Source organism: Pagrus pagrus (genome assembly GCF_965226575.1).
Source record: "Pagrus pagrus genome assembly, chromosome: 4".
In the NCBI taxonomy this organism is placed as follows: Eukaryota; Metazoa; Chordata; class Actinopteri; order Spariformes; family Sparidae; genus Pagrus; species Pagrus pagrus.
The window spans coordinates 6,313,354-6,340,266 of record NC_140188.1 but is presented as its reverse complement, the minus strand read 5'-3'; the positions used below and the strand labels follow the sequence as shown (position 1 = coordinate 6,340,266).

At 39.6% G+C, this 26,913-nt stretch overlaps 3 protein-coding genes across 3 annotated transcripts; all 3 read left to right on the top strand.

Moving 5' to 3' along the window:
* The first annotated feature begins 169 nt into the window (after positions 1 to 169).
* rab30 (RAB30, member RAS oncogene family) lies at positions 170 to 5,500 on the top strand. The gene is made up of 5 exons (XM_084351664.1): positions 170 to 331; positions 1,908 to 2,006; positions 2,114 to 2,197; positions 2,279 to 2,462; positions 3,769 to 5,500. Exons 2-5 carry the CDS (start codon positions 1,914 to 1,916, stop codon positions 4,017 to 4,019), a joined length of 612 nt encoding a protein of 203 aa, XP_084207790.1. The 5' UTR covers positions 170 to 331; positions 1,908 to 1,913; the 3' UTR covers positions 4,020 to 5,500.
* A 700-nt stretch (positions 5,501 to 6,200) lies between these two features.
* On the top strand, positions 6,201 to 21,198 carry prcp (prolylcarboxypeptidase (angiotensinase C)). The gene is made up of 10 exons (XM_084350668.1): positions 6,201 to 6,280; positions 7,947 to 8,225; positions 13,233 to 13,373; positions 13,460 to 13,561; positions 14,036 to 14,217; positions 14,676 to 14,833; positions 16,442 to 16,614; positions 18,813 to 18,980; positions 19,101 to 19,288; positions 20,142 to 21,198. The coding sequence occupies exons 2-10, from the start codon at positions 8,064 to 8,066 to the stop codon at positions 20,362 to 20,364; spliced, it is 1,497 nt and encodes a 498-aa protein (XP_084206794.1). The 5' UTR covers positions 6,201 to 6,280; positions 7,947 to 8,063; the 3' UTR covers positions 20,365 to 21,198.
* A 3,206-nt stretch (positions 21,199 to 24,404) lies between these two features.
* fam181b (family with sequence similarity 181 member B) lies at positions 24,405 to 26,676 on the top strand (the record flags this gene model as incomplete). The annotated part of the gene is given in 4 exon segments (XM_084350790.1): positions 24,405 to 24,436; positions 24,438 to 24,508; positions 24,511 to 24,616; positions 24,618 to 26,676. Coding segments are annotated over 4 exon segments (1,236 nt in total). The 3' UTR covers positions 25,645 to 26,676.
* Positions 26,677 to 26,913: the final 237 nt, after the last annotated feature.

The window sequence follows — 26,913 nt, the reverse complement described above, 5'->3', positions numbered from 1 at the left end:
TATTCATGACATTTAAAGACATGGAAAAACTTAATTTACAGCTCCCCAGAAAAACAATAAAGTGCAGTACTTGAGTATTTGTACTGGGTCAATCTGCATGTGAACTGATGACATCATTGAGTGCAGTCTTCCTCCTCCTCCTCCTCCTCCTCCTCCACCAGACAGGCTGCTGCTGCTGCTGAGGATACACACACACACATACACACACACACACACACACACACACACAGCCAGAGGAATTATGCCCTGCCCAGCAGTGGCTTTGCCTGTTTGATGAGGTGACCTATGCATACCAAGTGGCTGTAAGTCCGGGGATATCCCCGTGTTTTTGGTAAGTGCAAACTATTTCCAGGCTCGATGCGGAGGGCTGCTTGTGATTTCTCTCCTGCATCTGCAGATAGTGTCAAAATGGCTAGAGTCACTCGGTAGCTGCTAGTTGCTACTGTTGCTAGCTTCGCCCCAATGGCTATCAACTCAGGCAGAGAAAACGAGACATTATTGGGAAGAAATGTGTCGATAAGTCAGATTAAATCTGTGCAGAATGCGACAGTGTTACGTTTTGGTTACAAACCAAGAGAAAAGATTGAAGAAGGAAATGCGACACGGGCACATTTCATTTAAACGCGTCCAATTCCAGTTAAATGAAAGCATAAAATATGGTTCACAGTATCGAGGTTGATGTTCAGTGGTTCGGGTCGTGTTGCAATCAACAGTTTGACTTGTTAAAATGTTTATTGTATATATATTTTTCTACAATGAGACGCACGTACAGGCCCGATTCACAACGCTGGTGTCGGAGCAGATGTAACGGTGCTGCAGAGAATACTAAAATCTGTGATCATCTCTGTTTACATGCATTTCATAGGCCACAGTCTGGTGTGTGGACTGCAGATCTATTGGCTACACCCAGTGCTTCATTTTGTGAATTTAGTCGGTCCAGCAGTGTTTTCTGGATCCTCCGTGGCTCCAGTAACTTATCCCCAACAGTGATGCAGGCCCCCTAAAACTGCACTGAGAAAAAATGGGAGTCTCACATTGTGCACATGTCACATGATGCAAAAATGGGGAAAAAAGTGAAATAAACACATTTCCTCTGTGTATAAGGTTGTTCTCAAAGTTCAAACTCAGCTGAGGCCTTAATGGTGAAGCATTGAGGACAAAATACAGTTTAATAAAATATGTATTTGACCTTTTATATTAGTACAAGAGATAAAGAGGTGTAAGTACAACATTTATAACCATTTTATTAAACTGAGTCTCACATTTCTTTTTACAGTTTTGAACTAAATCTGAAACCAAATGTATGTGCTGAAGATCTGAGCCAAGTCACATTTAGCTTACAATTCCTCTGATTTGTGTCTGTGAAGATTAATCAGCTCAAATGTCAGCTGATCCCTCCTGGGGATGTGGTTTCTACAACAGTTTGGTTGTTTACTCATCGTCCTCACTGTCCAGGGCCTTCCACAGTTGTGCCTGTATTTTTTCTCCACTGGAGCTGCACAATTAATCAAGACAGTATCAAAATGTCAATATGACCAAGTGCAAAATCCAAATCACAGCAGCTGTCATTTTATTTGATTAAGGTAAAATGCGTGTGCATGTGAGTATACGAAGTACTGTAGTGCTGCAGAGAGGTCCTGGACTACAGATCTCATTCTCCAGACGTGAGAAAACACGTTACATCATCACAATTGTAATAGTGTTTTTCAGTGAAAATAAAACGATCGTTTCCACTAATTGGGAATCAGCTGTCAAAATAATCGCAATATGATTTTCTTCACCATATTGTGCGGCCCTAGTGTAAACATGAGCTGGAAACAAATGTGATCGCTTTAGTTAAATTCAGTGAGATTGTGTTGATGCATCTACTAACCATCTGTTTCTTTTGTTCCTTTGTTTTCCCACAGTTTAGCATGAGCATGGAAGATTATGACTACCTGTTCAAAATTGTTCTGATAGGAAATGCTGGAGTTGGGAAGACATGTCTCGTCCGGCGCTTTACTCAGGTTTGTCTGAGCTTATGAGTTTGGATATTATTATTATTATTATTGTTGAACTACAAAGGATTAAAGTATCAGACTGTATTATTATTTTTTATTTTTATTTTTTTTAGGGCCTTTTCCCACCTGGACAAGGGGCTACTATTGGAGTAGATTTCATGATTAAAACCGTGGAAATCAAAGGGGAGAAGGTCAAGGTAAACAAAGATTTAATTATAAGTACTGTTTTATTGTAGTTTGGATGGACAATTGCTAATTTCAAATATTATGTTTTCCAGCTGCAGATATGGGACACAGCTGGACAGGAGAGATTTCGCTCCATTACTCAGAGTTATTACCGTAGTGCCAATGCCCTCATTCTTACGTATGACATTACCTGTGAGGACTCCTTCAGGTGCCTTCCAGAGTGGCTGAGGGAGATTGAGCAGTATGCCAACAACCAAGTGGTGACTATATTAGTCGGTAAGAAACTTTACGTCATACTTGAATTACTAATGGATGTCTTATATCATTACCATTGATGGCGAGAGGCCAGTTTGAAGGCAGGAAATTGGGTTTGGCTCCTGGCACCACTGGGCTGAGTCAGCTAACTGAGCTAACTAGCTAACAGCAGTTAGCTACAGTTAGCAGCAGATAGGGGTTAGCTAGCAACAAGTTGGGCTACCTGAATCACCTTGGTACTTATTTCCTGTTGTCAAACTGGCTTTAAAACATTAAAGGGGCTCTGTGGGACTTCTGTGTTGTGTTGAAGCAGGTTGTTAGTTTTATGTCAGTGGACAGTCCCACAAAAAGAAATCCACAGTCCAGCAGCATTAAACAACTTAAACAAATCGTCTGCAGGCTTGTATAGACAACTAAGAGATGGAGGACTCATTTTTCCCATCACCTTAGAATCCGCTCACATATGGCCAATAAAAAATATTTGAATATGTGTAAATTGCTTCAAATTGCTACATAGAGCCCCTTTAAATGACATTCAATAATGACAATCCAAATTGGACCACTTTACTTGAGGTCAAGAAAATGATTCTTGACACTGTAACTAAAGCATTTGACAGTGTAATAACACTGACATTTTAAGGACAGGTCCAAATTGTACCTCTGTAGTTGAGGTCTAGAAACATTTTCATGACACAATTATTAATGGTCTCATGACAGTCAATGTCAAAACCAACCACACATGACAGTTTAATGTAATATTAACATATAAAGACGTGCTCTGACATCTTTACGATAGGATAGATTGTCTCGGTTAGTGTCAAGTTGTAATAACAAAAACATCTCAAACCATTTCAACTTAACATTAACAGTAGACGTGACATAATTGACCGAATGGCACTTAATGCTAAAGGTCATATGCATTCATAAAGATGCTGACTGATTAAAGCTAATAAACTCTTTAATATTTGTGAAGATTTGAGCATTTTCTGGAATGGTCCTGTATTTTGAGCCCATTTAAATGTGAGTGTGAATTAGCGAGCTGACATGAGAGGCAGTTTGTGAATAGATTTGCACAAGACAAAGCAAGTTTTGTCTTTGTCAACATTTTATTGTGCGTTTGCTGTAAATTCTTGTCACTTCTCAGCAAAGAAATAATTTTTTGTCTGGAATAAAAAGCCTCCACACGGTCTTTTCTTCCATCCATCCCACACATGCATGCACACACATACACCTCCACTTCCATCTGTCTCATGTACACCCACCACTGTTCAGATTGTGATGTAAGAAGCCACATTCTTACTTGTTACGTATGCTGTATGTCTTGCAGGTAATAAAATAGACCTGGCAGAGAAGAGAGAGGTTCTCAGACAGAGGGCTGAAGACTTCGCCGAGGCTCAGAGCATGCTGTATCTGGAGACCTCAGCCAAAGAGTCCGACAATGTTGAGAAACTTTTCCTCGACCTGGCCTGCGAACTCATTCGAGAGGCCAAGCAGAACAAGCTGGATAACAATGACACTGCTCCAATGCCCGGCGAGGGTAAAACCATAAGTTACTTGAGCTGCTGCAGCCTCAATTAGGAAGAGCTCAGCCTTGTGGCTGCGGTAACTCAGTAGCCATTGACTGTAGAGGGCAGATGGCCGAGCCCCAACGCCTCCGTCCCTCTAAGATGGCATGAAGCCACTTCTTAGTCCTGTCATTTCTAGTCCCATGCCTTTTTAAGCTGTACAAGGGAGTTAGTCAACTTTAGTTTGGCCTTCCAGGATCAAGCATTTTAAGATGCTGCCATTATGGAGAACATTGTCCTCAATGCAACAGGATATGAAGTATGTCTGCCTGATGCATCCAGAAAACTGAGTAGGGCTCCATTTTGTCCTCTTCATGGTGAAATGGCAAAAATTTTATTTATGGGTTTAGGGTCCATTTTCATTCAGCATCAATATTCACCAGCAGTATTACGTGAGTAAAAAGTTCAGCCAGGTATTTTGTTACAGATTTCGCAGAGCTGACAACAAGTGTCATTATCATTGGAAGTTACCAGTAAATGGTAACAATATGTTTACATATAGTACGTTTTTGAGAGTCTGATCAAGTTGCAAAAAAAAAAAAATTTGCAAACTTAAATCTGTTGCACAATCATTCATTTCCCAATAATTTCTTCTGCTCTGAGAATTGCATAAAATGTTATTAGCTTTCATAATCTCATGTCTGAGTAGTCATTTGCACCTGTCGTTACACACTGTGAAATATTTGTTTCCAGTAGAAGATTTTTACTTGCTGCTAAAATTTGTTTTTATGTCCCATAACATAAACTGAAACACAAGTATAAATACTACATTGAAGCAGTATTGTGTGACGCCATTTTTTTTTAGCATACCTGCAGTGCTTGCGATTAGTTGGGTTGATATAATATGAAGCAGTTGGAAAGGCCTCAGATGTTGTCATCAGTAGAAATTATTAAGTCTAATCAACTGACTTTTTTTTTTTTGACTGTCAGCAGTTTCTTTTATCCATAGACGTGAATATTTCTGCCTTTGTTGTTGCTGCCTAGCCATGAAATTGTACCACTTTTTATTTATTTGAAGGGGTATGTTCATGTAGTTTCGTATGACTTGTTGTGCTTCATATGCTTTTATTGTGAAAGTTTTTAATTGTCCAGCATGTTTTATGCCATAATTTGTAGTGTCTAACTTTATCTTTCATATATTTGCCATAACTGTAATGTACTGTATTGCACAATGCCATATACTGCACACTTATTTTTATTGTAACATTTTGTCTTTTGTTGTACAGACCTGTAGTACATCTTGGCACTTTGCGTTTATACGTTTTATTATTTTCAGTAATCCTTTGTACAACTGGCGAGCCTTTTGTTTTGCCTTTTACCTATAGATTTAACAGCAGTTAGGCTACTTATTGTTAATCCTTTGCATCTTCTTGTCAACACAATATGGGAAATACAAAGGAAAACACTATTGGGATGTTGTGCTTTTTTTCCTTTTATGTGTACAAAATAATCCCGAAAAAAATACCCTGTATAACATTAAATAATTACACTAAATGTCTTGTACTTGTCATTTTATTGCTTTAAGCTGATCATTGCACTGAGAGTTGGTTGTTGCTTTATTTTGAAGGTATCCACGGAAGTTTGGTATAATGTCTGGGTTGAGGCCTGTGGAGTTGGTAGTCACAGTGGAAAAACACGAAAATTCAGTGTTTCAAGTTTTAGTACGGGCTTTGGGGTTATTCGACAGCATGTATACGTTCATATGCTACCATCCAGAGAACAGTTATACATCCGCCCTTTATGAAAACATTGTTATTACTGTTTCATTGGAAAATAGCTTTGATAGCATGAATGCTAATGGACGTCAGACAAGCATTGCCCTACAAATGGCCACTAGCTTAACACATTCAGTTGGCTACTCTTTGGTAGTCTTATTAATTAGTCTAACACTAACTGCTAGTGCTTGTGCTAATACTGTTTTCCTCCGTCACCACCAGATTCAAATAATTAATATTATGATCTGTATTATTTCTCCTTGAAAACGTGAAAATCGATCCTTCTTTGTCTCATCGTCGCCATACACTGCCCTCCTGTGGTCGCCGTGAGTAACTACATGTCCGTCTACTTCAAAGATTTTATGCTGAAAATATTTACCGGAAATATTGGTACGCTGTAACATATGCATTGATGGTACTTGACTAATCTAATGATGCAGTTCGTTGTTGTGGCCGCCAGAGGGCAGCAAATGCTACTGATTTTAAATGCGGACAGGCTAACATCTCCAAGCATCTCCACAGTGAGGACGTTATATTAAACCGGACATGAACTTCAGAGGTATTGCCAATGCTTTATATAAAAAGAAAACTTTATTGATAATGATAATTGGTTGAAGAAATGCAGCCTTACTATGATATTATGTTTGCATTAATGCTAGCTAGACAGGTTTGATATGCGGTTGCACACTGTGACTACTGATCATTGCACTGTAAATGGTTAAGTGAGTTCAAAAGGGTGCTACTACGTTATGAAAAGTGTATTTTGAATGTTTTATCTGGAAAATGCTGTTATATTGTTAGCATTTATGCAAATTGACGCCAGACTATGGTCAGGTGAGGAAGGGAGGCAGCTAGCCAAGCGCATTTAGTACTCTGCTGTAGTCATGCTAACTAGCTTATCGTTTGTAATTGCTAGTCCTTATACTAATGTTATTTTTCCTCCATGTGACCACTCGATATTACCTCTATCGAACATTCATTAGTATCCGTATTAGTATTAATATCTGTAGTATTTATTCCGAAGAACATATAAATCGATCCTTTCTTCGCTTTGGTAATGTCTTTTCATGACGATACACTGCCCTCCTGTGGTCATTGTGAGTAACAGCAGCCCTTTGAAAGTTTTACTTTGAAATAATTTACTTACCGGAAGCATAAATATGCTATGATGTCTGCATTGATACTACTTGACTAATTTAATGATGCAGTTCGTTGTTTTGGCCGCTAGAGGGCAGCAGACACTCCTGCTATTTACATTATTATGCCTGCGTCAATGTTAACTTAACATTTAATATGCGGTTTCTCATTGTGACCGTAGGAAGACAGTGTACACTGTCACCTAGCAAACACTGACAGACTCCTGAGGGACTGATTTGTTTTTTTTAAAAAAAGGAAAAGAAAATCACAATAATTCATATAGATAATCATATATTAATGGAAACTCCAACATGTCTGTGTTAAACTGACTGTATATACCGGTAACTGGTATAAAACCGACTAGTTGCTTCCTGAACCTGAGTACGTTGAGATTGACGAGTGATTTCCGCCCTCTTGTGGACACAGTGAGGAACTGCCACATTAAGTTAATCAAGGTAGCGTCAATGCAGACATGGCAGCATACCAACACTTCCGGTTCATGACTTAAAAAAATAAAACTTCCAATATAAACAGAGGCGTAGTTCACTCTCCAGGATCAAATAGCATTGAAAGAACAACTTTTATCGCCAATAAAACACATTAATTAACGCTACAATCAATCACGCCACGAGCTCCGACCATGACATAATAGCATGGAAACATTTCCGGTTTAGACTTTAATGATTTAAATGAATCTCAAAGTTAAGTTCCGCTTGAAGCAAACGTGACAAGGACGTGTTATTTTGGCTCGTTTAATCGTGACATGTATTCATGTCTGCTTCGTGAGATGGTTTGTTCGCTGCGAGCGTAACAACAACAACAACAACATGCACATGCAGCCTTCAACTGAGACTCCCATCAACCCTTGCGAGTTGCGACTATATTTACAGTGTGTGCACCATCTGCTCCCTGCTAGCCGGCTAGGCTACACTGAAATGAAAGTTGTTTAAATGTTGTTTGGACGTTGATCCTGATGTTTCCTGTGCAGCAGCCTGTGCTCTGCTGCTACATTTAGATCACACGCTGGATGACAACACCTCTCTGATCTGCTGACAAGCGAGTCTCACTTCCTCTCTTTTACGGGACAGGTCTCTTCCTCCCACCGCAAGCAGAGAGGGATCAGACGACCTGACTATCATGTGCTGAAGACCAGTTTGTTGTGAGTTGTGTGTCTGACAGTAGCAGCAGTGAAGGCTGGAGTCAGGATGGAGGTTTTGGGCAGAGCCGCAGCTACCTGCAGCCTGATGTTGTGTCTCGGCTGTTTGCACGTGATCGCCCTCAAATCACAACTTTTCACCAGACTTGGTGGACTACCTTCCTCCAGGGACACCCCCATCAGCTATGAAACATTTTATTTTGACCAGAAGGTGAGTTTAAAATCTTTGTATCTACGTTTCAGCTCAAAATATCTGTGTTTAATGATGGTTTGTTCCTCTTTTGCTTCTTTCTCTTTCACTTCCCTTTTTTAAGTTTGATTTGATTTGGACCTGACAACAGCTGAATTTAAAGGTGTAGAAGATAAAGTTACAGCTAATGAATACTTTTAATCAGTGGGAAATAGTTTAGTCATAAATTGTCACACCAAAGTGACGTCTTCAGATGGCATCTTTTGTCCAACCAACATCCCAACACCTAGTCAGTACATCTGAGAGGCTGGAGCCAACAAATATTTTACAATTATACTTTAAATGTGCACTTTGTAGTTTTGTGGAAGATTTTTAATCAGAAGAGGAAGATCTTTTTTATGGCTAAACAAAATAAACATCCAACAACAACAACAACAACAACACACAATAAAGCTAAATAAACAAACTGACAGTAAAGGACAACACAGTTTCATACTGTTTTACTTTGTTTATATGTGGTGGACCCTGCCACCATTCTAGCTTCAAACTGTTGTGTGGACCTTATTTTCCTCTGAGAGCAGCTTGTTTATTCAGTTATAGAACAAATGAATATTTCTCACTTTGTATTTTCACCTCATTAATATTGTAAAGTTGAAAGTTATTCTCCAAAACTACACAGTGCCTCTTTAAAAATGACTGAAGTTATTGATATAATATCAGAATAGTCGGCTACTAATTTGCTTTTGAGCAACTAATCCATTATTAAACTGATCGTTGCAGCTCCAGTGGAAGAGTCATAATTGAAATAATTAATTTGACCATTTTATTTTTCCTGTTATTATGTTATTATGACAGCAGGATATTTTAAATGCATAAACAGTGTTTCTGTTTTATGTGATTATTTCTGGCTCGTTATAATTTGCTTATCTCTTTATTCACCTCTGCATCACTTGGCTTCATTGTTTGCTGTTTACTCATATCTGCACCACTTGCTCTTTCTATAATATTAAATGCACTTAGGTCAGTATAAGTTGTTGATGTGTTTTGTCTGCGGACAATAGGTGTTTCCCTCTCGCTTCCTGTAGTGAAGGGAAAACCAGCACAATTGGCTCTGTTCCTGCCAGCACAACTGGCTGGCTGCCTAAAAAGGTCTCCGGGGCCCAGTGGATGTGAAACACTTTACCTCAGGGGTGTTTTTAAGAGATCTTCATTGAGCCTTTACATTTTCCATTTACTGTTACTTCACGGAGAATCAGATTGCACGCTGGACGTGTGCAGCGGTGCACAACGTAGCTTCACATTTAGTGGCTTGTGAATCTGACTCATACAAGACTGACCCTGAGTTTTACTACCCTCATATTGCTGCAATCAGGGATCATGTGAATGTAAACTTAGCCGGGTTGTTCATATTTTTAAAACATGTGACTCAAGTCATTTGGTCCCAAGTCATTTTTCTTGGGAAATCAAGTCAAATGAATTGAAGTCACTCCCAGTCTTACCTGCATTATTCAGTGTTCATAAAGAGAAGAGACAAAGTACTAGTGCCTGTGTAATAGATATTAGTGTTTATGTGTTTTAAGGCATGTTTTAGAAGATTCCCATCAAGCTCTGCTGAATCCTGATAACGACCCATTCATTTGAATCTGCTGTGTTGAGGCAGCGAAACATCTAAAATGACTGAAAACACTGCATTAATTACAGACATTTAGGTGCTCAATTAACTTGTTTATTTATATAAGTAGATAATGTTCGGGCATAAAATCTCAGGATCACTGAGAATTTAACTCTTGAATTAAATCGACTATAACGGATTCTTTCTTTTCAGTTTTGCAAGCTCCTTCTAAATCCATGATTGTAGATATTGGGAAAAGACAATCCAGTACGTAAGGAAGAAAATAAAACGTGAAGTATTTTAAGAGCTGCTACAATTTACCGATCTATCATTACAGCTGCTTTGATAATTGATTAATCATTCAAGTCATTTATTGAGCAAAAATGTAAAAAAAATTGGGATGATTTGCTGCTTTTCCGTGTGTTACAATAATTAAATTAGATATCTTCGTATTTCAGACTGTTAGTCAGACAAAACAACACATTTGATAAAGTAGCCTTTGGCTCAAGGAGATTGTTGTGAATATGTTTTACAATTTCACATTTTAGGATGTTTTATAGACCAGAAATTAAACCGATTCATCAAGATAATGATCTGCACATTCATCAAAAACAGAGATAACTGTTAGTTTCATCATCTTTACATCCTGTTAGTAGTGTGTATGCAGTAAAGGGTGTTTGGATTAGGGGACAATGCTCCACACCTGGTCCAACCCACGCCATCCTGCCTAATCAGCCACGCTGACAAGAAGATAAAAACCATTTCCTCCCTTTCTGACTCCCATTGTCTTGTCTGATGAGTGTTTTTTGAGCCAATCAACGAGAAAATGTCTGCTTCTTCTCAACAAATATAACAATTAAATCCCTGTGATCCACTTCTCAGTGCCAGTAGCAAGTCTGCTGTTAAAACAAAAGACGCATCAATCATGCAGCCTTTTCCACACTCCCTGTGGGACGAGATGCTGTGAGGACAGCGATCTAGAGTGATCCAGCAGTTGTCCACAGGAAATCCTCTTGACTGCAGTTTGCCTCCAGACAATGAATGGAAGTGTCCTTGAGCATCCTCCTGAATGATCTGTTGTAGTTTACTGGAGCTTGTGCTTCGGTTGCTTCCCTCATGTCTCTATTTACTGGACTGTAACACAGCAGATGCAGTCTATTTTCCTGTAGAATAGTTAAAGTACTGGTTCAGTAGTTGTACAGTATGTGAATTGAATTTAAATTGAGGCAAGCTGCTCACGGTGCTGCCTGCAGTAACCACATGGTGGCACTATGTATCAGTGTGTGGATAAGTTATGAAACCAATCTCATCGGTTTTGTGATTTGCATACTGAGTGGGTGCAAGTGATACAGTGCTCACCAGGGCTCCTTTTAGTGAAGCACTTGATGTATTTAATGTTATAGCTGTTCATTCTTAAGTTTTGGCTTTTATATCATAGAGTACAGGAAGAAAAGAAGAGAATTTGACTTTTAATAATTGAGATTTCACTCCCCGAATCAAACATCTTCCATTTGAAATTCCTGGTTTAAATAAAAAATTACGAATAAAACGACATCTAAACTTAACGAAAGTTATTTGACATAAAGCAAATTGAACGCCTTTTTCACAGAATCACAACATTACACTTTGCATGACCGATACCACTGAAACCTTCTGTTGCCGAACTGCTGAACTTTTCCTTTAAACTGTCTCATGTTCCCCTCACACTTAAAAGCCCTGCCAAGCTCTGAGGAGTCGGAGCTTGAATGAACACATTGAGGCCCCAGAATCTTTTCGCTGTCATTGGCTCATAAAATTGCTGCCTCCTTTGTGTCCGCTGAGGAGGGAAGTGAGCGAGGAGGGGGACGAAACAAAACAAAAACATTTTGTATTAAGTGTTGGGACTGTTTCAAGGGTCGGACAACTCAGAAGAAGCCTCATGGGGGTGTCTTCTCTGTGAAGTTGTCGGTTTCTTTCTGCTTTTGTTTAATGAAGACTACAGGAAATATAGTTGAAAGGGGAAGAATCCCTGAGGTTTGATGAAAGGATCAGAGCTCATCTACAGTGGAACTAATGTGGCATCCCTGTAACTGGCTCCGACTTTTTTTTAATACAAATTGGGGCTAATTACCCTGAATCCAACCTCGGGACTGTCATTTCACAACGCCAGAGTTGGCACCAGGCCAGGTATCCACCGCTCACACCCAGCTCCGTGAAAGTCTGGGGACTGGACCACAACGTCTCAAATGTGACAATTTGAACACTAAGAAATTGTTGCCACTTAAGATTTCTGTGTCAACGAGTGTGACGAATCTGCAGCAGATTGTCAGAACTTCCAGATCCGAACAATTAGACCTTTTGCACCTTTATTGTTGAACACACTTAAAGGGAAACTTTGCTGATTTTCAACCAGCTTTGTAGCAGCACAGTGTTGACATTATATGCAAATGAACTGGTAAACCCCCCACTCATTTGTCCGGAAAAAGTCAGTTTCGAGCCAGCCGCCACAGAGAGGTGAAGTCAGTCCGCTTCCGGTGGACCACCATGGCTCCTTCTTTCAGAAAAAATATGTGTCGTGCTTAATTACCCATTTAAACTGTGCCATGAAGTACACACGGATGTTTTTCAATTTGAAAGGTAATTTTGCAAGTCAAGAAAGTCTGTTTGTCATAAAACTAATCATTATAACACTTTGAAAATACGTAATAAGAAAGACTACACAGCCAACAGTCGAGTATGTGATGCCATCTTGTTTAACTTAAAACCCATAACCAAAATCTTGTAGAGCAGATCCTGTGTATTAGTTAGCTCAAAAATACGGACAAACTCGCTTTTCACATAACTGCAATTTTTCTTTGCAGAGGTGTCAGCTGTGTTGGTGTTGTTGTATATTGTGCGAAAAAACCCCTAAAAACATATCTTTTAAACTGACAGACGTCATATGTGTAATTCATGGCACAATTCAAAAAGGATCGAGATATAATTCCTCCACCAAACATACTTCTTCTGAAATAATGAGGGAAACTTGAAGTTCGGGGATTTTTGCTCTGTGTGCTGTTTCCTGTTTCAAAACAAGCAACGAGCTCAACTCACACTATGTCACCCATCAGTGGGAGTGTTTCGTCTGGTGTGGTGCAGTGCATTCTGGTTGTTGTAGGTTTTCTACTTTTTGAGCAAATGGACATAACACAGCTCATTTTCTTTGTTTTCCCTGGTCATGTAGAGCCAATTTTGAGAATATTTGCACATTTCTACTGTACAGACAGTCCAGTTTTATGCAAGCGCCATCTCTCCCACAGTGAAATACTTGAGTACTTTTATTATCTTTAATCATGTTTGTCTATTTAAGTGTTGTTTGCCTTGTCATCTTCTAAGAGTACAAATAAAGTAACCTGAACCTAACCATTAATTGTGTTTCTTCCTCTTATGTGTTTCAGATTGATCATTTTGGATTCCTCGAGGATGGCACCTTTAAACAGCGATATCTCATGGCTGACAAACACTGGCAGTATCCTGGAGGACCTGTTCTGTTCTACACTGGGAATGAAGGCGACATCACCTGGTTCTGCAACAATACTGTAAACATCCCAGCTGCTGTTACCTTGTATTGACACTGCACATAATCCTCAGTCTAATTCAACACCTGTCATCATTTTCTCTGCAGGGCTTCATGTGGGAAATTGCGGAGGAGTTGGGCGCCATGCTGGTTTTTGCAGAACATCGTTACTATGGAGAGTCGCTGCCATTTGGACCAGACTCTTACAGTGTAAGTGAGGATTCAGAGTTCATCTATGTCTGATTATGTTTGATTACATGTTTTTTATCCATTGTAGGAGCCAAATATGTTGTTGGAGTAACAAGAATTTGTTTTTCACTGTGTGTACATTGGTACTTAAGGTATTTAGATAGGAAAGCTAAGCGCTTGATGAAGAAGAGCAAAGGGTTTTTAACTGCTGTGGCGCTAAAGGTTTGTTTGTCAAGATATAAGTTGTGTGTTTGGTTTTCAATGGAACTTTATTCACATTTATGTGAAAACAATAAAGAGATTGTCATTCCACAATCGAAGAACAGCCTAAAGACTCAGCCGATGAGAACATGTCCGTTCTGAAAAATTTGGAAGCTAAAGGTGTAAAAAATATTTGCCAAAATAGATTTCCCACTCTCAGTGAACAGTTTTTTCATGTATATTTTCGGACAGTCCGCACTTATTTTTACAATAATACTTGTCATTTATTTGCAGGACAGCAAACACCTGAACTACCTGACCTCTGAGCAGGCCCTGGCAGATTTTGCAGTGCTGATCCAGAACCTGAAGAGCAGTGTACCTGGAGCTGAGCACAGCCCTGTTATCGCCATTGGAGGTTCCTATGGAGGGATGCTCTCTGCCTGGTTCAGGATGAAATACCCCAATATAGTTGTTGGGTAAGGTATAAGTGCAGTTGTGTGGGAGCTTCAGCTTTAATTTCCCCAAAGATTACAGAAGAGTACAGTATTATGCAACTTTACATTTTCGTGATCTGTGATCGCTTCACACCAAAGAACACTGAAGAGACAAACGAGGAAATTATCCAGGCTTTGAAATTCAGCTTTCTTGGGACAGAGTGCTTGTTCAGTGTTTTTTTTCCCCTAAGTTTTGGCTTCAGTTTCTCCTGTCAGTGAATAAAAAATAATAAGAAATGAAACATTCATTTGAGCCAACAGGATGAATCTGTCTTGCTATGGAAGCTTGCTCAGAGACGCAGCGGAAGAATGAGCTCTTAGGTTTCAGAGTTTTAATCAACGATCCATTGGCTTCTTTACCGTCTTTATAATCACTGTGCAGCTTGTGTCATGTTGAGGAAAAGTGGATATAAATAGGTTTGCTTCTTATTGTATTTCAGAGCTCTGGCAGCCTCCGCACCAATATGGCAGTTCCCTGGTATGGTGCCATGTGGAGACTTCTACAAAATAGTAACACAGGACTTTGCCAAAAGTGGATATAACTGTGATGCAAGCATCAGAAAGTCGTGGAGTGCAATTAAAAATGTCTCTTCCACTGGTAAGTCTTACAGTCATGATGGGTTTATTTATCTTATCTGTCATATTATAGGACTTTTTTAAATTATTCAGAATGATAAGGTAAGGCAGATTTACTTATATATTACATTTCTTATCCATGGCAACCGAAAGGCTTTACAGAGTACACAGGCATAAACACGAGAAACAAATGATTACAAGAAAACAAGCACCCAAAAAAAGCACATAGAATAAAAACAATAAAAGACAGCAAGCAAAAGCGAGAGCAGCAAACACAATTAAACAAACAAAACACCCAGAATGAAAACAATAAACTGAACAAATAGGATTTAAATGAATTTCAAACAGGATCTAATTTAAATGAGAAGGTTCTGCTTGGATATAAAAGTAGTCAGCATTGTCTCAAGTCTTAGCTCTTCTGGAAATTTGTTCCAGATTTGAGCAGCATAGGAGCTAAAGGCAGCTTCACCATGATTAGGTTTGACTCTGGGAACAGCCAGTAATTCAGAAGAAGCTAACCTGAGAGGTCTGGGAGGTTTGTACTGGGTCTGGAGATCTGAGAGCTAAACCGTTAAGTGATTTATGGACAAGCAATAGAAGTCTTATGTTGATTCTGTGAGAAATTGATAGAGAATGTAGTGATCGGATAAATGGAGTTATGCTGAGCATCTTTTGTGATCCTGGTCATAGCCTGGATCAGCTGAAGCTGTCTGACTGCTGTCTTAGACCAACCTGTGAATATTCCATTGCAGTAGTCCAGTAAAAGTTTGTCTAGGTCATGTTTTGACATCAAGTCTCTGATCCTAATGGTATTTCTGAAGTAGTAGAAGGCTGATTTTCTCACTAATTTAATGTTGCAACTGACTGGCTTGACTTTTACTCTTCGAAGACAGGCCAATTTGTCCGCATTTAACTGGAGAAATTTTTGAACATCCAGCTACTAATTTGTTTACTCCACTTCCCAAAGTCTATTAATCTGTATGTAATAGTTTTGCATGTCATGTGATATGACATGTGATATGAAACTTTAAAAAATCTGAATAATTACAACTAACACGAGTTAGTAAAGGATAAATAACAGAATTCTGAGAATTGACCCTAGTGGATTTGATTAACTGTCTAGTGTCTACTAAAGCCGGAAACCAGACAGTTCTTATTAAAACTTGTAGTGCTATTTCGATATAAAGTCTGGAGCCTCTCCAATAATGACAGAATATGTGGATCCATAAAAATGTATAACTTGCATGACTCAGACTATCTCAATTCTTTAGTATTCTGCTCTGATCTGAATAAGAAAGTGTACTTTCACAGGATCCCCTGGTACCTTTTCCATTATCACAGTCCTAAACTGTAGGAATAAGCTTATTGAACTCAGTGGTAATTTTTATTCCTATCACACCATCAGTGGTAATAGTACACGAAAAAAAAGTCGATTCTAATAGGTGCCTCTTAGAATGGTTTAGAAGCTGTAATTGTTATGAAATCATTCACTAATGCTGTAAATCACAGTATTAAGCTATTCATAAGAACAACTTTAAGGGGACCAGGTCAGAGAAAAGCCTCCTTTCATTTCACATGAAAAAAGACTTAACAATGTAATGACAATACATTTTTGCTCCCTTTTGACAAGCATCTGGTCTTCAGTGGCTCTCAGAGGAATTCAGTCTGTGCACTCCACTTAAAAACAAGATTGATGCTATCGGCTTCAAGAACTGGCTTCAGGAGACTTGGGTGAATCTGGCGATGGTGGACTACCCCTACGAAGCAAACTTTCTTCAGCCACTTCCTCGCTGGCCGATCCAGGTACATAAAAATACTGTAAATAAGATCCCAAACAGTATTTAGGAAATTGGGTGTGACAGTAGATACTTTATAGCATGGACCAAAAAGTTTAAATACATTTAAAGTTCTAGTTAAACTTTAAAGGTTTTCACTAAAATGCAACTGTAAATTTTGTTTGTCTTTGGTTAAGCGCCTAATTTGGCCTGACAGCCTGTGCTTAATTGAAGTGAATGTGGGATTCAGCCGATTGTGTTACAAGTGTTTGTTGTGATCTTCCAAGCTTTTGTTTACAACAGCTGTCAATTAACTTCATTAATATTCATAAGGATCTAGTTTCTTTTTAGATTTTAAGTATTCTTTAGATGAGCAGCTACAAGTAAGCCACCATTCTTTTCTTCCCTCGTACCAATGGTCCATTCATTTGCACACTCCGTCAGATCTCTGAGGTGTTCCTCTCAGGACGCTCACATGGCACCACAGAAAGAGGACATTTGCCCAGAGCAGCCCATGAGGCCATTAAAACAAAGCTCCACTACTCTCATTTGAATGAGACTGTTACAAATACTTCAGTAGACACTCCATGTGGAAAAAAATTGCATAACTTTCCCAAATCTAAAAAAAAACTGCAATCATTTCATATGGCTAATGCAAAAAAAAAAAAAAAAGCTGTTGTTGTTAACATAACAAAACCTCCTGTGTTTTTATGTAAAAGAGCATATGACAGTACAGCGGCTGTTTTTTAGAGGCTGATTGACTGGGGTGCAGTGTATTCCACCAGTCACCTTGGCATGTCACGTGCATAAACCAAGCACTGCTATTGACCCCCGACTCTCTGTTTGGTGCTTCAACACCCCTACGAGTGCCCCATCCAGCAGTCTCACGCTAAAACTTTTACTAGTGTGATACATTTTTTGTTTGCTTAATTGTTTATCCTTTAGCCACTGAATAGACACAGGAGCATCATCTAAGGTGAAATAAACACTAAATGGTCACTTTGAGTTTTTGCCTTTAATGTATGCGACCCCTATGGGTGGTTTAAGCGGTTTAGGCAGTGGGTGCAAAGAGGAGCTTTTTTAATGACAAAGCTAATGTGATTATCTGAGTGAGTGTGAGAACGGGGTATTGAGGGCTTAGAGGAGGGAAATCTGTTGGCAGAGATGAATGTATAAGCCTAATCCTATCTGAAAAGTAAGGAGAAGATGCTTTGGAGCAATTGCAGTGTTTTTTTTCACGGTATAAATCTTTAGTTGGACATGTCTGTGGCCCTCCTCATCCATCGACCACCAACTCCTCCCCGGCCTGCAGACAAAAGCCTTAGTAACAGACTCCACACTAGGCGCAGCTCCCCTCCAACCTCTAAACAAGAAAGCCCAGTTTCTGTGCCTCACAAAGAGCACAGAACAACAGCCAACTCTGCTGCAACCATAACAACACGCAGCGAAATTAAACAAAAGCTGAAACTCAAATATTTATCGTCCACGCTATTAAATCTGAGAAATCAACCGTTGTCAAACAAAACAGTCGTAAGGAGAGCAGAACCTTTACAGTTAAATCATTTAGATCCCTGGCTTTAAGTAAATGGACGTTTTTTTCCCTCTCGTGCCAAGATTAGAGCAATAAATTCAAGTTCAGTCCAGGGAATTTCATATGCAAATCAGGCGCCACCACTTTTTATGTGGAAAAACACTTTACGGGCCACAAGAAAAGCAATCGTCAGTCTTGTAAACAACATGGATAGAAGAGAGTTGGATGTTTTAATTTTACTTTTTAATGTTTTTAAATAGGGGTGTCCTCATTCTTTAAATTCACAATTTAATTTGACTTTGGATTTAACGTCACAATTCAATTAAATTTTTGATACAAACGTTTTTTGGTCAGCGCTGACTGCTATGCCATAGTTAGACTATCGAGTCTTGATTGGTTTTATTCTGTTAACTGTATTTATTTCAAAATGTTCTAATTCCTCTTTAAAAAGACATGACATAGGATCAAGTTTTATTTTTGTTTTTCCTCTGGCTTGCGGTAGATGCGCACAAGTAGGCAAGGGATGGAGAGCTGAAAAAGTTCTTGGAGCTCATCTATTTTCAATTTAGAATTGAAATTGTGACACCCTTATTATTGAAAAAGAAACTGCATGAAACTGTAAAGAGCTTTAACAGTTTGTCTAAACTCTAATGTCATCACAAACTTTTCACTTGTTATTGTGTTCTGTTTTCCAGGTGGTGTGCAAGTATCTCGCTTTCGATTCCGCTGTGTCCGACTACCAGCTGCTGCACGGCGTCTCCCAAGCAGCGAAGGTCTACTACAACTACACAGGAAGCTCCTCCTGTCTCAACACATCTCAGACAGCGACCGGCAGCCTCGGTTTCCTCGGCTGGTATTACCAGGTGCAGTAACACAGAGCGCAGGGTGATCAGTCTTGTCATGCTGAATAAATCGCTGCACAGATGTGTCAGTGGGCAGCTTTACCTGTCAGAGTGAATACGTGTTCAATCCCTCATCTCCAGGCCTGCACAGAGATGGTGATGCCCATGTGCACAGATGGCGTCCAGGACATGTTTGAACCCGAGGAGTGGAACTACCAGGCCTTCTCTGATGGATGTAACATCATGTTTGGTGTCAGGCCACGAGCTGAGTGGGCAGGCACAGTCTACGGGGGGAAGGACATCGCCTCTCACAGCAACATCATCTTCAGGTAAACATCGCTTGTAAAACACCAGACTTAGTAGGAACATTTCCTGTCTTCTCTGGGTTTGTCTAGTGCAGTGAAAGCAGTTCAAGTTCTTTTATTGCAGACAAATTAGGACTACCCATCTGCGTAGCCACAGGAGGTAGACAGAAGTATGTGAAACTTTAATGAAAAATCACTGACTCTGATGTAGCTCCATCACAAACACATTATGGTGGGTTCTGTTCGGTTGAATACCATACCAATTAGCAGCTTTTTCTCAAGCTTTGAAAAGTTGTGACAATTCGAAATGCAATATGTGAGCTTTCAAAGCAACTCATATACAGTGTCTGAAAAGTTATAACAGATGCTTATCATTACAAATATGTGCAGTAAATTTGTACATTAGCTAAATGAAGATAAATGCAAGTTTACGTTTACCATCCCATGGTGAGAAAAGGCACAAAGGAACAAAGCAGTCAACCAACAAATCGTTCAAAAATATAAATATTTTTGTGAAAAAAGATATGAATATTCCAAGTAGTATATTATTATATCTAGTATTATAAGCAATAGAAATAGCAAACTACTCCAGTAATGGATCTTGTTAAATTATTACACATTTATTATGCTGAAAATGAAGTCACTTATTTTCTGTGAACGTTTTGTGTCTTTACCCGTCTTAAGTCTGCACTTGATGTCTTTTGCCTTATTTTCATCGTAAAGTTCCAGGCGTGAAAGTTACTTACCAATTGTGAAGTTGGCGTAGCCCAATAGATTAAAAATCTAAATTAAATAGAATTGCTTGAATGTGCTTAAATTTGTTTTCACAGCCTTCACATGGACATAAAAGACATAACAAAACATTGTTGTATTTCAGTAATGGAGGACTAGATCCGTGGTCAGCTGGTGGAGTGACGCACAATATCACAGATTCTCTGGTTTCCATCATGATTCCTGACGGAGCTCATCACTTGGACCTGCGCTACAGCAACGACCTCGACCCACCTTCAGTCCGCGCAGCCCGGGCGTTAGAGGTGAAGTATTTTCGACAGTGGATCAATCAGGCTAAAACGACACCTCAAACTGCGTCAACCCTCTAATGTTATGCAACTGGGACATCCATATTGTTGAGGATTGCTTGGCTTTAATTTGCATGACATTGTTTTTCACAGGGTGCTCTCTCCTTCGATATGCCAAAGTTTGTCCCTGTTTAATGTTGTAGATAATTTTTTTTAACATTAAACTCCTAAATTTCTTTTTCAAAATGTCAACATTGCTTTTACTATTATTACAATGAAAGTAATCACTTACGAGTGTTTTTAAATCTTAATCATGTTGCTGTGTTCCATGCTGGAGAATCAAACTACAATTTCTTTGACCCAATCAAGCACTCCATTTTTTTTATGCCAAACTATACGTTTCCAAGGACTTTAGACAGAATGGTACTGTATTATGAGCAAAAGTTTGATCTGCTTGTCCTGTAAAAGCTAGTGATAAATATCTTTGTTTTAATCTCTTGTGTAAAGTTTGCCAGAAACTATTACGGCCTCTCTGCCTCCAAGCTCGTGTTTTCTTATTTCAGTCAGTGTTACAATCAGGGATGCATTCAGAGTTATTCACGTCTTTAAATATCTTTTCTGTTATTTAGTTTCTTCATTACAAATTGACACTCCTCAAGTTTTCTTCATGTCAGCCTCATTGATTAGCCATTGTTGTCATGTTGCTGTAAAACCTTCTTAACACTTGAATAACTCAGGAGAAAAGTTTGGCACCAAATATCCAGTTTTTTGAAAATGCACTGCACTGCCTTTGATATTAAACTTGATTTGTTCCAGAAGAACAGTGCCTTTCTTGCTTCCCAAGTTTTCTATTCATGTCTGTAAATTACCAAGAAACTCTCCTTCCTGTGAAACTGATTAAAAAGCTACAAATGATATCGTCATATAATCTTTCTAATTGTCTTTTAATCATACATGGGTGTACTGCTGCTCTGTTGAACAGACTCTGTCATGTTTAAGAGAGGCTTTTAAGTTACTTCCACCTAGCAGGAACAATTGCATGTGCTTGAGATTTAATAAAAACCCAATCGGAGGAGGCCAATAAAGTGAGTGGTGGGAGGTTATTGCAGCTACGCCTGCTGACCTCACCCCTGCGGACCAACCTGTGGGATTCCCCCTGGCACGCATTCATTCACTGGCTACCATTAAAGCTCTAAATTGCGGCACCAAGGCAGCCCATAGACCTGGTTTGTTCCCCCCTGCCAGTAATATTATTAATACAACTCCTGGGGTGCCGGAGAGGTTGAGAAGAGTTGATGGAAGGTTAAGAGTGAAGCGGTGAGTGGGACCAAGAAGTCTTTTGTAGTTCACCATGAAGTCACAGGTCTTTTTCTTTTTTCTTTTTTTTTCTTTTTTTTTAAATATCAACTAAAAGACCCAAATGTCAGGAAAATACTAAGACAGAAACACTTTGACTGGCAATGAAAACACTTTTTTCATTCTCTTTGAACTATTCTAGCCAATTCTTTTTCTCCCCCTCTTCTTTTTTAAGCAAAAGTTCCTGACATGACACGACTGTGGGTTGATTTTCTACCAGGAGACACAAAGCCTGACTTCTCAACATTTTGTCACAGGCTTGACTGGATCTCAGACACCCCCCAGTAGAAAGAAACATAGCTAAACATGGGGGAGGACAGGATCCCAGCCACTAAATGCCGTCCTTAAACTTTTCTCAGGACTTTGAGAGGTCATTAATTTTGCCAGCCTTTTCTCAGTCTCTGACACTGGCCATCAATCAAAGGTGTTATTAGTATTCGCTCGACCCCAAACTCTGAGTACGTCCCTGCTCAGACAGGGACCACACAGTAGTAGGAAGAGATTAAGCCTGTGTGTGTCACATCACGTTGCACTGAGCACCCTGTTCCCTTGGGGTTGGGTGCTGCTGAATAAGTAAATTCTCCAGGACAGAAGGCGTGGTGGTAATGTTTAACAATATCTTAACAATATGGATCTGTGTACTTAACAACTAACTGGGTGTGGGGGAGGAGGCACAGCAGATTACTAATGATTTTCTCCAAATTGAAATTCCCCAAATGTCCAAACATAATGAGCATCTGAAGGTTGAATCAATAGTTTGACCTCAGTGATTAATGCTAAAATAAACACTGGTCCATTATAAGAATTTTAAAATCACTCCGAAAACAATTAACCTCCCATTTAATGTCTTGAGAGTGGAAATGAGTTGAAACCTCCTCAGTTTTGCTCTCAGTTCATATATTTTTCCAAGCTGGTCTTCCGTAGCCCATCCCCTCTCGCCCTCACAGCCTTTATGCAACAATAGAAACTTGTTTCCGGGATCTGTGCGTCAGCCTCTGTGATGTGAATGACCCACCAGCACAAAAGCCAAAGCTCCTTGACTGGAAAAAAAGGGGGGATATGGCTGCCACGACTGTGATGATGTCACATTGCCAAAATTGTGCTGCTCGCAAAGAGAGGGAAGCAAAATCAGTTCGGGCAGGCGTTTAAAGCTCAGTACTGCTCCACTGAATTCATGAGATGTTGTGATATGGCTCCAGCTGACCTCCATTTTACTCCTTCACTGTAAGGAACCGAAACATTTAGAATTTACAAATAAATGCTCGGCTTTAACGCCAGGTGAGCTGAACTTAATATTCAAAGTCTGTGCGGTTTCCCCACATGAATTCTTGTTCCTAGGTCATTGCCAGCTGTATAAACAGAAAGATATTCTTTGTTTTGTAACCATTTGTTGCTCACAGATTTGAGTTTTTCTGCATTTCTTTTCAGTCACACAGACTTGTGTCGGGCCACAGATAATTAGATCAGTGCTATCAGTTTCACTGTCCCCTTTCTCCCGAGGAATTAACATAAGAAAGATTTTTTTTAACGGCCTCACTGCCTCGCTGCTTCAGACTTTTTTTTCCATCCTTCTAGCTCTTAAATAAGTCTCTGCCTCACCTCAACATCCACTTTTATAAGAGTCTTATTAAGCTGCAGCATCTCTTAACCTAGAATAAGAATAATAAAAGAAAGTTTAACGTGATGCAGTAAATGATAACATTACATTACACATTTTTAATGTATAGTTAACTTATGTCCAACAGTCCATTCACTCAAAATTCACTTGAAATTCCACTTAAATTGGGATAAGTGCTGGCAACATTGCAATCTGGCTCTTGGACACATCCTCCATTGTATTCACTGCTGGCCGAGAAACTTCCTGTAAATACGTTATTGTTTACAACAGAAGTTTCATACCCAGGATTTCTTAAGGTCAACATTTCTTCTGGCACACTGAGCCTGAACTGCACTTTATTCCCCTTTAATTTAACAGCTCCGGCAGCTTTTCTAGTTAAATCGACTGTTCATTATTGAGACCCATTTTACGAAGGGGCTGTGAGGTGCAATTTAATGAATCTCTGGCACAAAGCTCCCTTTCACTGCCGGGCGAAGAATAGAGGCTATTTAGACCCTGTAGGGCTTTATGTCAAAGGCAGCCCATAATAGTTGTCAGGCCAGGGCAGAAATTCCCACTGGCCTGGGAATGCACTAGAAATCAACTTTTGCCATGAGCAGATTAAGACACAAGCAAGCAGTTGGGAAGATTCTCCCAAATAGTGGCATCTGTTTGGGCACAAAGAGTTTCCCACAGAAAAGAAGCCTTTCTCACTACTGTAGAGTCTGGTTTGTTTCAGTGCCTAAATGAACAGTAATTAGATTACAAGTTAACTTCTTTTTGGTAGTGTGGACAGGAAATGCATAAGTAGGCATTATGACTGAAATTTTTTTTTAAATGTTTTGCAGGAATCACTTTAATTTATGCATCGATCAGTTGAGGATCTTTGTGAGATGTTTACTTAAACTTTTTTTGTTTAGATAATCAAAACAGGATATTTTGTTTTAAGTTAAATGAAGTAATTTTTTAATAAAAATTCTGCACAGCAAAAATTCTCTATTCATCAGGATTTTAAAAGCTTTCTGCTCACTGTTACAGTAATAACCTCCACTTTCACCAGAGCGTTTTTGGTTCAGAGCACACACAAACAGTTAAACTAGAGGGGGAGAGTTCTGACGGAGGTTATTGTCTTCAACTCAGCAGGGAATTTCAGACAAATCCCTCTTGGATGCAGGTGGTCAGGCACAAGCAAAGAGTTAAGTCCTGCGGTCTCTTCGCCCCTCCTCTTTGATGTTCTGACATCATTAGTCCAGCCCCCTGAAAGATCTCCTTGCTTTCCTCAGAGCTCTTCACTTCTACTCTGGAATGTTTACAGGAACTTCATGAGCAGCATCAGGACCAAGTGTTTGTCAGCGGAAAAAAAAAAAAAGACATGAAGCTCTGAAGAAACTTTTGGTTCAGTGATCACAGCGGATGCCACAGGTGTAGCCGCTGGGCTCAACAGAGTTATGGCTGTTCAGACTGCAATCATGAACCCTCAGTTCATGAATTTCTGCTTCCCCGGCTCTGTGATGGAGTACGACGTGGAGAAAAGTCTGGATGGGAGTCTCCTTGGTGAGGCAGAAAATGATGAGGACTACAAAGAGACCACTAGGGACTTGCTGAGCTTCATAGACTCAGCCTCCAGCAATATCAAGCTGGCTCTGGACAAGCCAGTGAAATCCAAGAGGAAAGTCAACCACCGGAAGTATCTACAGAAGCAGATCAAACGGTGTACCGGCATTATAACACCAGGGAACGTAGCAGAGGCCCCAGTTAAAAGACAGGGTTCCCCCCTGGCTCAGCCCAGCCCTTTGCAGAGCAAAACTCTACCTAAACGAGATGGGTTCCAGGCCAACTTACAGAGCAAGAGCTTGGCAGCCCTCTTCAGCCCTGTGAAGGATATAAGGGGTGAAAAAGCCAAGAAGCCACCCCTGAGGCATCGCAATCTGCCCCCCTCTTTTTTCACTGAGCCTGCCAACTGCTCCAAAGTCAGCTCCACATCTGGGATGACGCTGAAGGACTTGGAACGAGGCAATCCTGAGGCTGCAGAGTTCTTTGAGCTCCTGGGGCCTGATTACAGCAACATGGTCAGTGACCAGGACATTTGTCAAAGCATGCCCCTCCGGATGCAGCCGGAGATGGGAGGCCTGGATCCTGCTTCCTACGATGCTCCCCATTTAGTCAGTGGTCTCCTCTACTCTGAGCCCTGGACTAGCTGCTCAGGAGCCTCGAAGAAGCTAGGAGGGAGCCTGCGTTCGGGCCCAGCCCAGCCTCCTGTCTACTGTCCCTCTGAGGCCACTGGGCCCGTAGAGGACCACACACTGTGCACTTTGGCCTTCCCAAACTTCTTCACAGACTGCTCCATACCTCAGGTCACTTATGATTTAAGTGGTGGTTATAACAGAGCTAATTATTCATCTCTATGAGAAATTATTGCTAGAAGTGCTGGTACATAACAGATATAATTGCTGTGACAAGTTTAACACTAGTCTTAAGAGTCTAAGTTTGATTTTACTATATCATATTTGTTTATCTGTTGTGGAAGTAATATTGTAAATGAATTTAAACATTTTGTTTCATCCCCTCTTAACAACATTGTCACTTTCCCCGCGAGAAACAATTTTTCTTTCATAAAAGATATCCAAAGCTATTCAAGTAACTGGATAACGTACTTTTAAACAAAATGTTTTGATTTACTACACTCTTCTGTTTCATGTGAAATTGTTTCACATGATGTTCTTTATCTCAGGCAATTTCTACTGACGTTCTGCATGAAAATACATCTGATTTTTGGGTATGCTTCAGTTTTGTCACCATTGCACAAGTCTTCTCATTACGACGTATCTTATTAATTTAGGAATTTGCTAATGAAGACATTTCATTCCATCCTTTTCATATTTTACAAAAAGGAAAACACACAAGTTGCAGAAATGCTTGTTGCTTTACTCCACTAAACATCACTTATTGCTAGAAAATGATACTGTAGAACTGTTTGTGACATTTAAAAAAAACATGCTGCAACAATCTCAGCGAGGCACTTTTTCATTCCTGTTAGCAACAGCTCTGCGGGGAGATGTTGAGGGGGAAACTCATTTTGCTGAAATGATGATTGCAACAATGTGTGATGCGGTGTTTGTTTTACAACATTTTACAGCTCAGAAATGATTTTCACTTGTATCCATTTTGTTGGAAAAAGCCTTTTATGTATCTAGCTATTGTAAGAAGACAAAATAAAGCTGGTCTTTATTACTGTGACAACTGTGTTTCTGTGTTAACTGTAAATGTGGATGTTTAGGTGTGATTATCAAAAATACAAGAGGATTTGAAGCAAAACACTGCATGTAAGACAGTGCATGTCTCTAAAATACAATTTGGGCATTAAGTGTTTTGTATGTAATCGCAAGAAATGTAAATAACTGAAGAAATAAAAACAGAAACTCCTGTAGCTCCTCTGGGCGTCAAATCAACAAACTGTCAAGTGTTTTAAATCTCATCTCTTCCTTTTAATCACCATTTGTTCAAATGCTTTTATCATATCTTTTTATAAACTGTGAAGCACTTTTAGAACTTTTAACTGCTAATAACATCACCAGGGTACAAAGTTGTATAGCAGCCGTCTGTATGAATAAAAGTCTACTAACTTAGTTACTCAGTGTTGTAAAAAGTAAAAGTCATACTTGAAAACTGATTTTGTA

What these genes read in the sequence shown, in the direction of transcription:
- rab30 (XM_084351664.1), top strand. Translation starts at nt 1,914, where the DNA reads ATGAGCATGGAAGATTATGACTACCTGTTCAAAATTGTTCTGATAGGA. An exon ending in TCAAAGGGGAGAAGGTCAAG is followed by an intron (nt 2,198 to 2,278) that starts GTAAACAAAGAT and finishes TATGTTTTCCAG; the next exon opens with CTGCAGATATGGGACACAGC. An exon ending in AGTGGTGACTATATTAGTCG is followed by an intron (nt 2,463 to 3,768) that starts GTAAGAAACTTT and finishes TATGTCTTGCAG; the next exon opens with GTAATAAAATAGACCTGGCA.
- prcp (XM_084350668.1), top strand. Translation starts at nt 8,064, where the DNA reads ATGGAGGTTTTGGGCAGAGCCGCAGCTACCTGCAGCCTGATGTTGTGT. An exon ending in TACCCCAATATAGTTGTTGG is followed by an intron (nt 14,218 to 14,675) that starts GTAAGGTATAAG and finishes ATTGTATTTCAG; the next exon opens with AGCTCTGGCAGCCTCCGCAC. An exon ending in TTCCTCGCTGGCCGATCCAG is followed by an intron (nt 16,615 to 18,812) that starts GTACATAAAAAT and finishes TCTGTTTTCCAG; the next exon opens with GTGGTGTGCAAGTATCTCGC.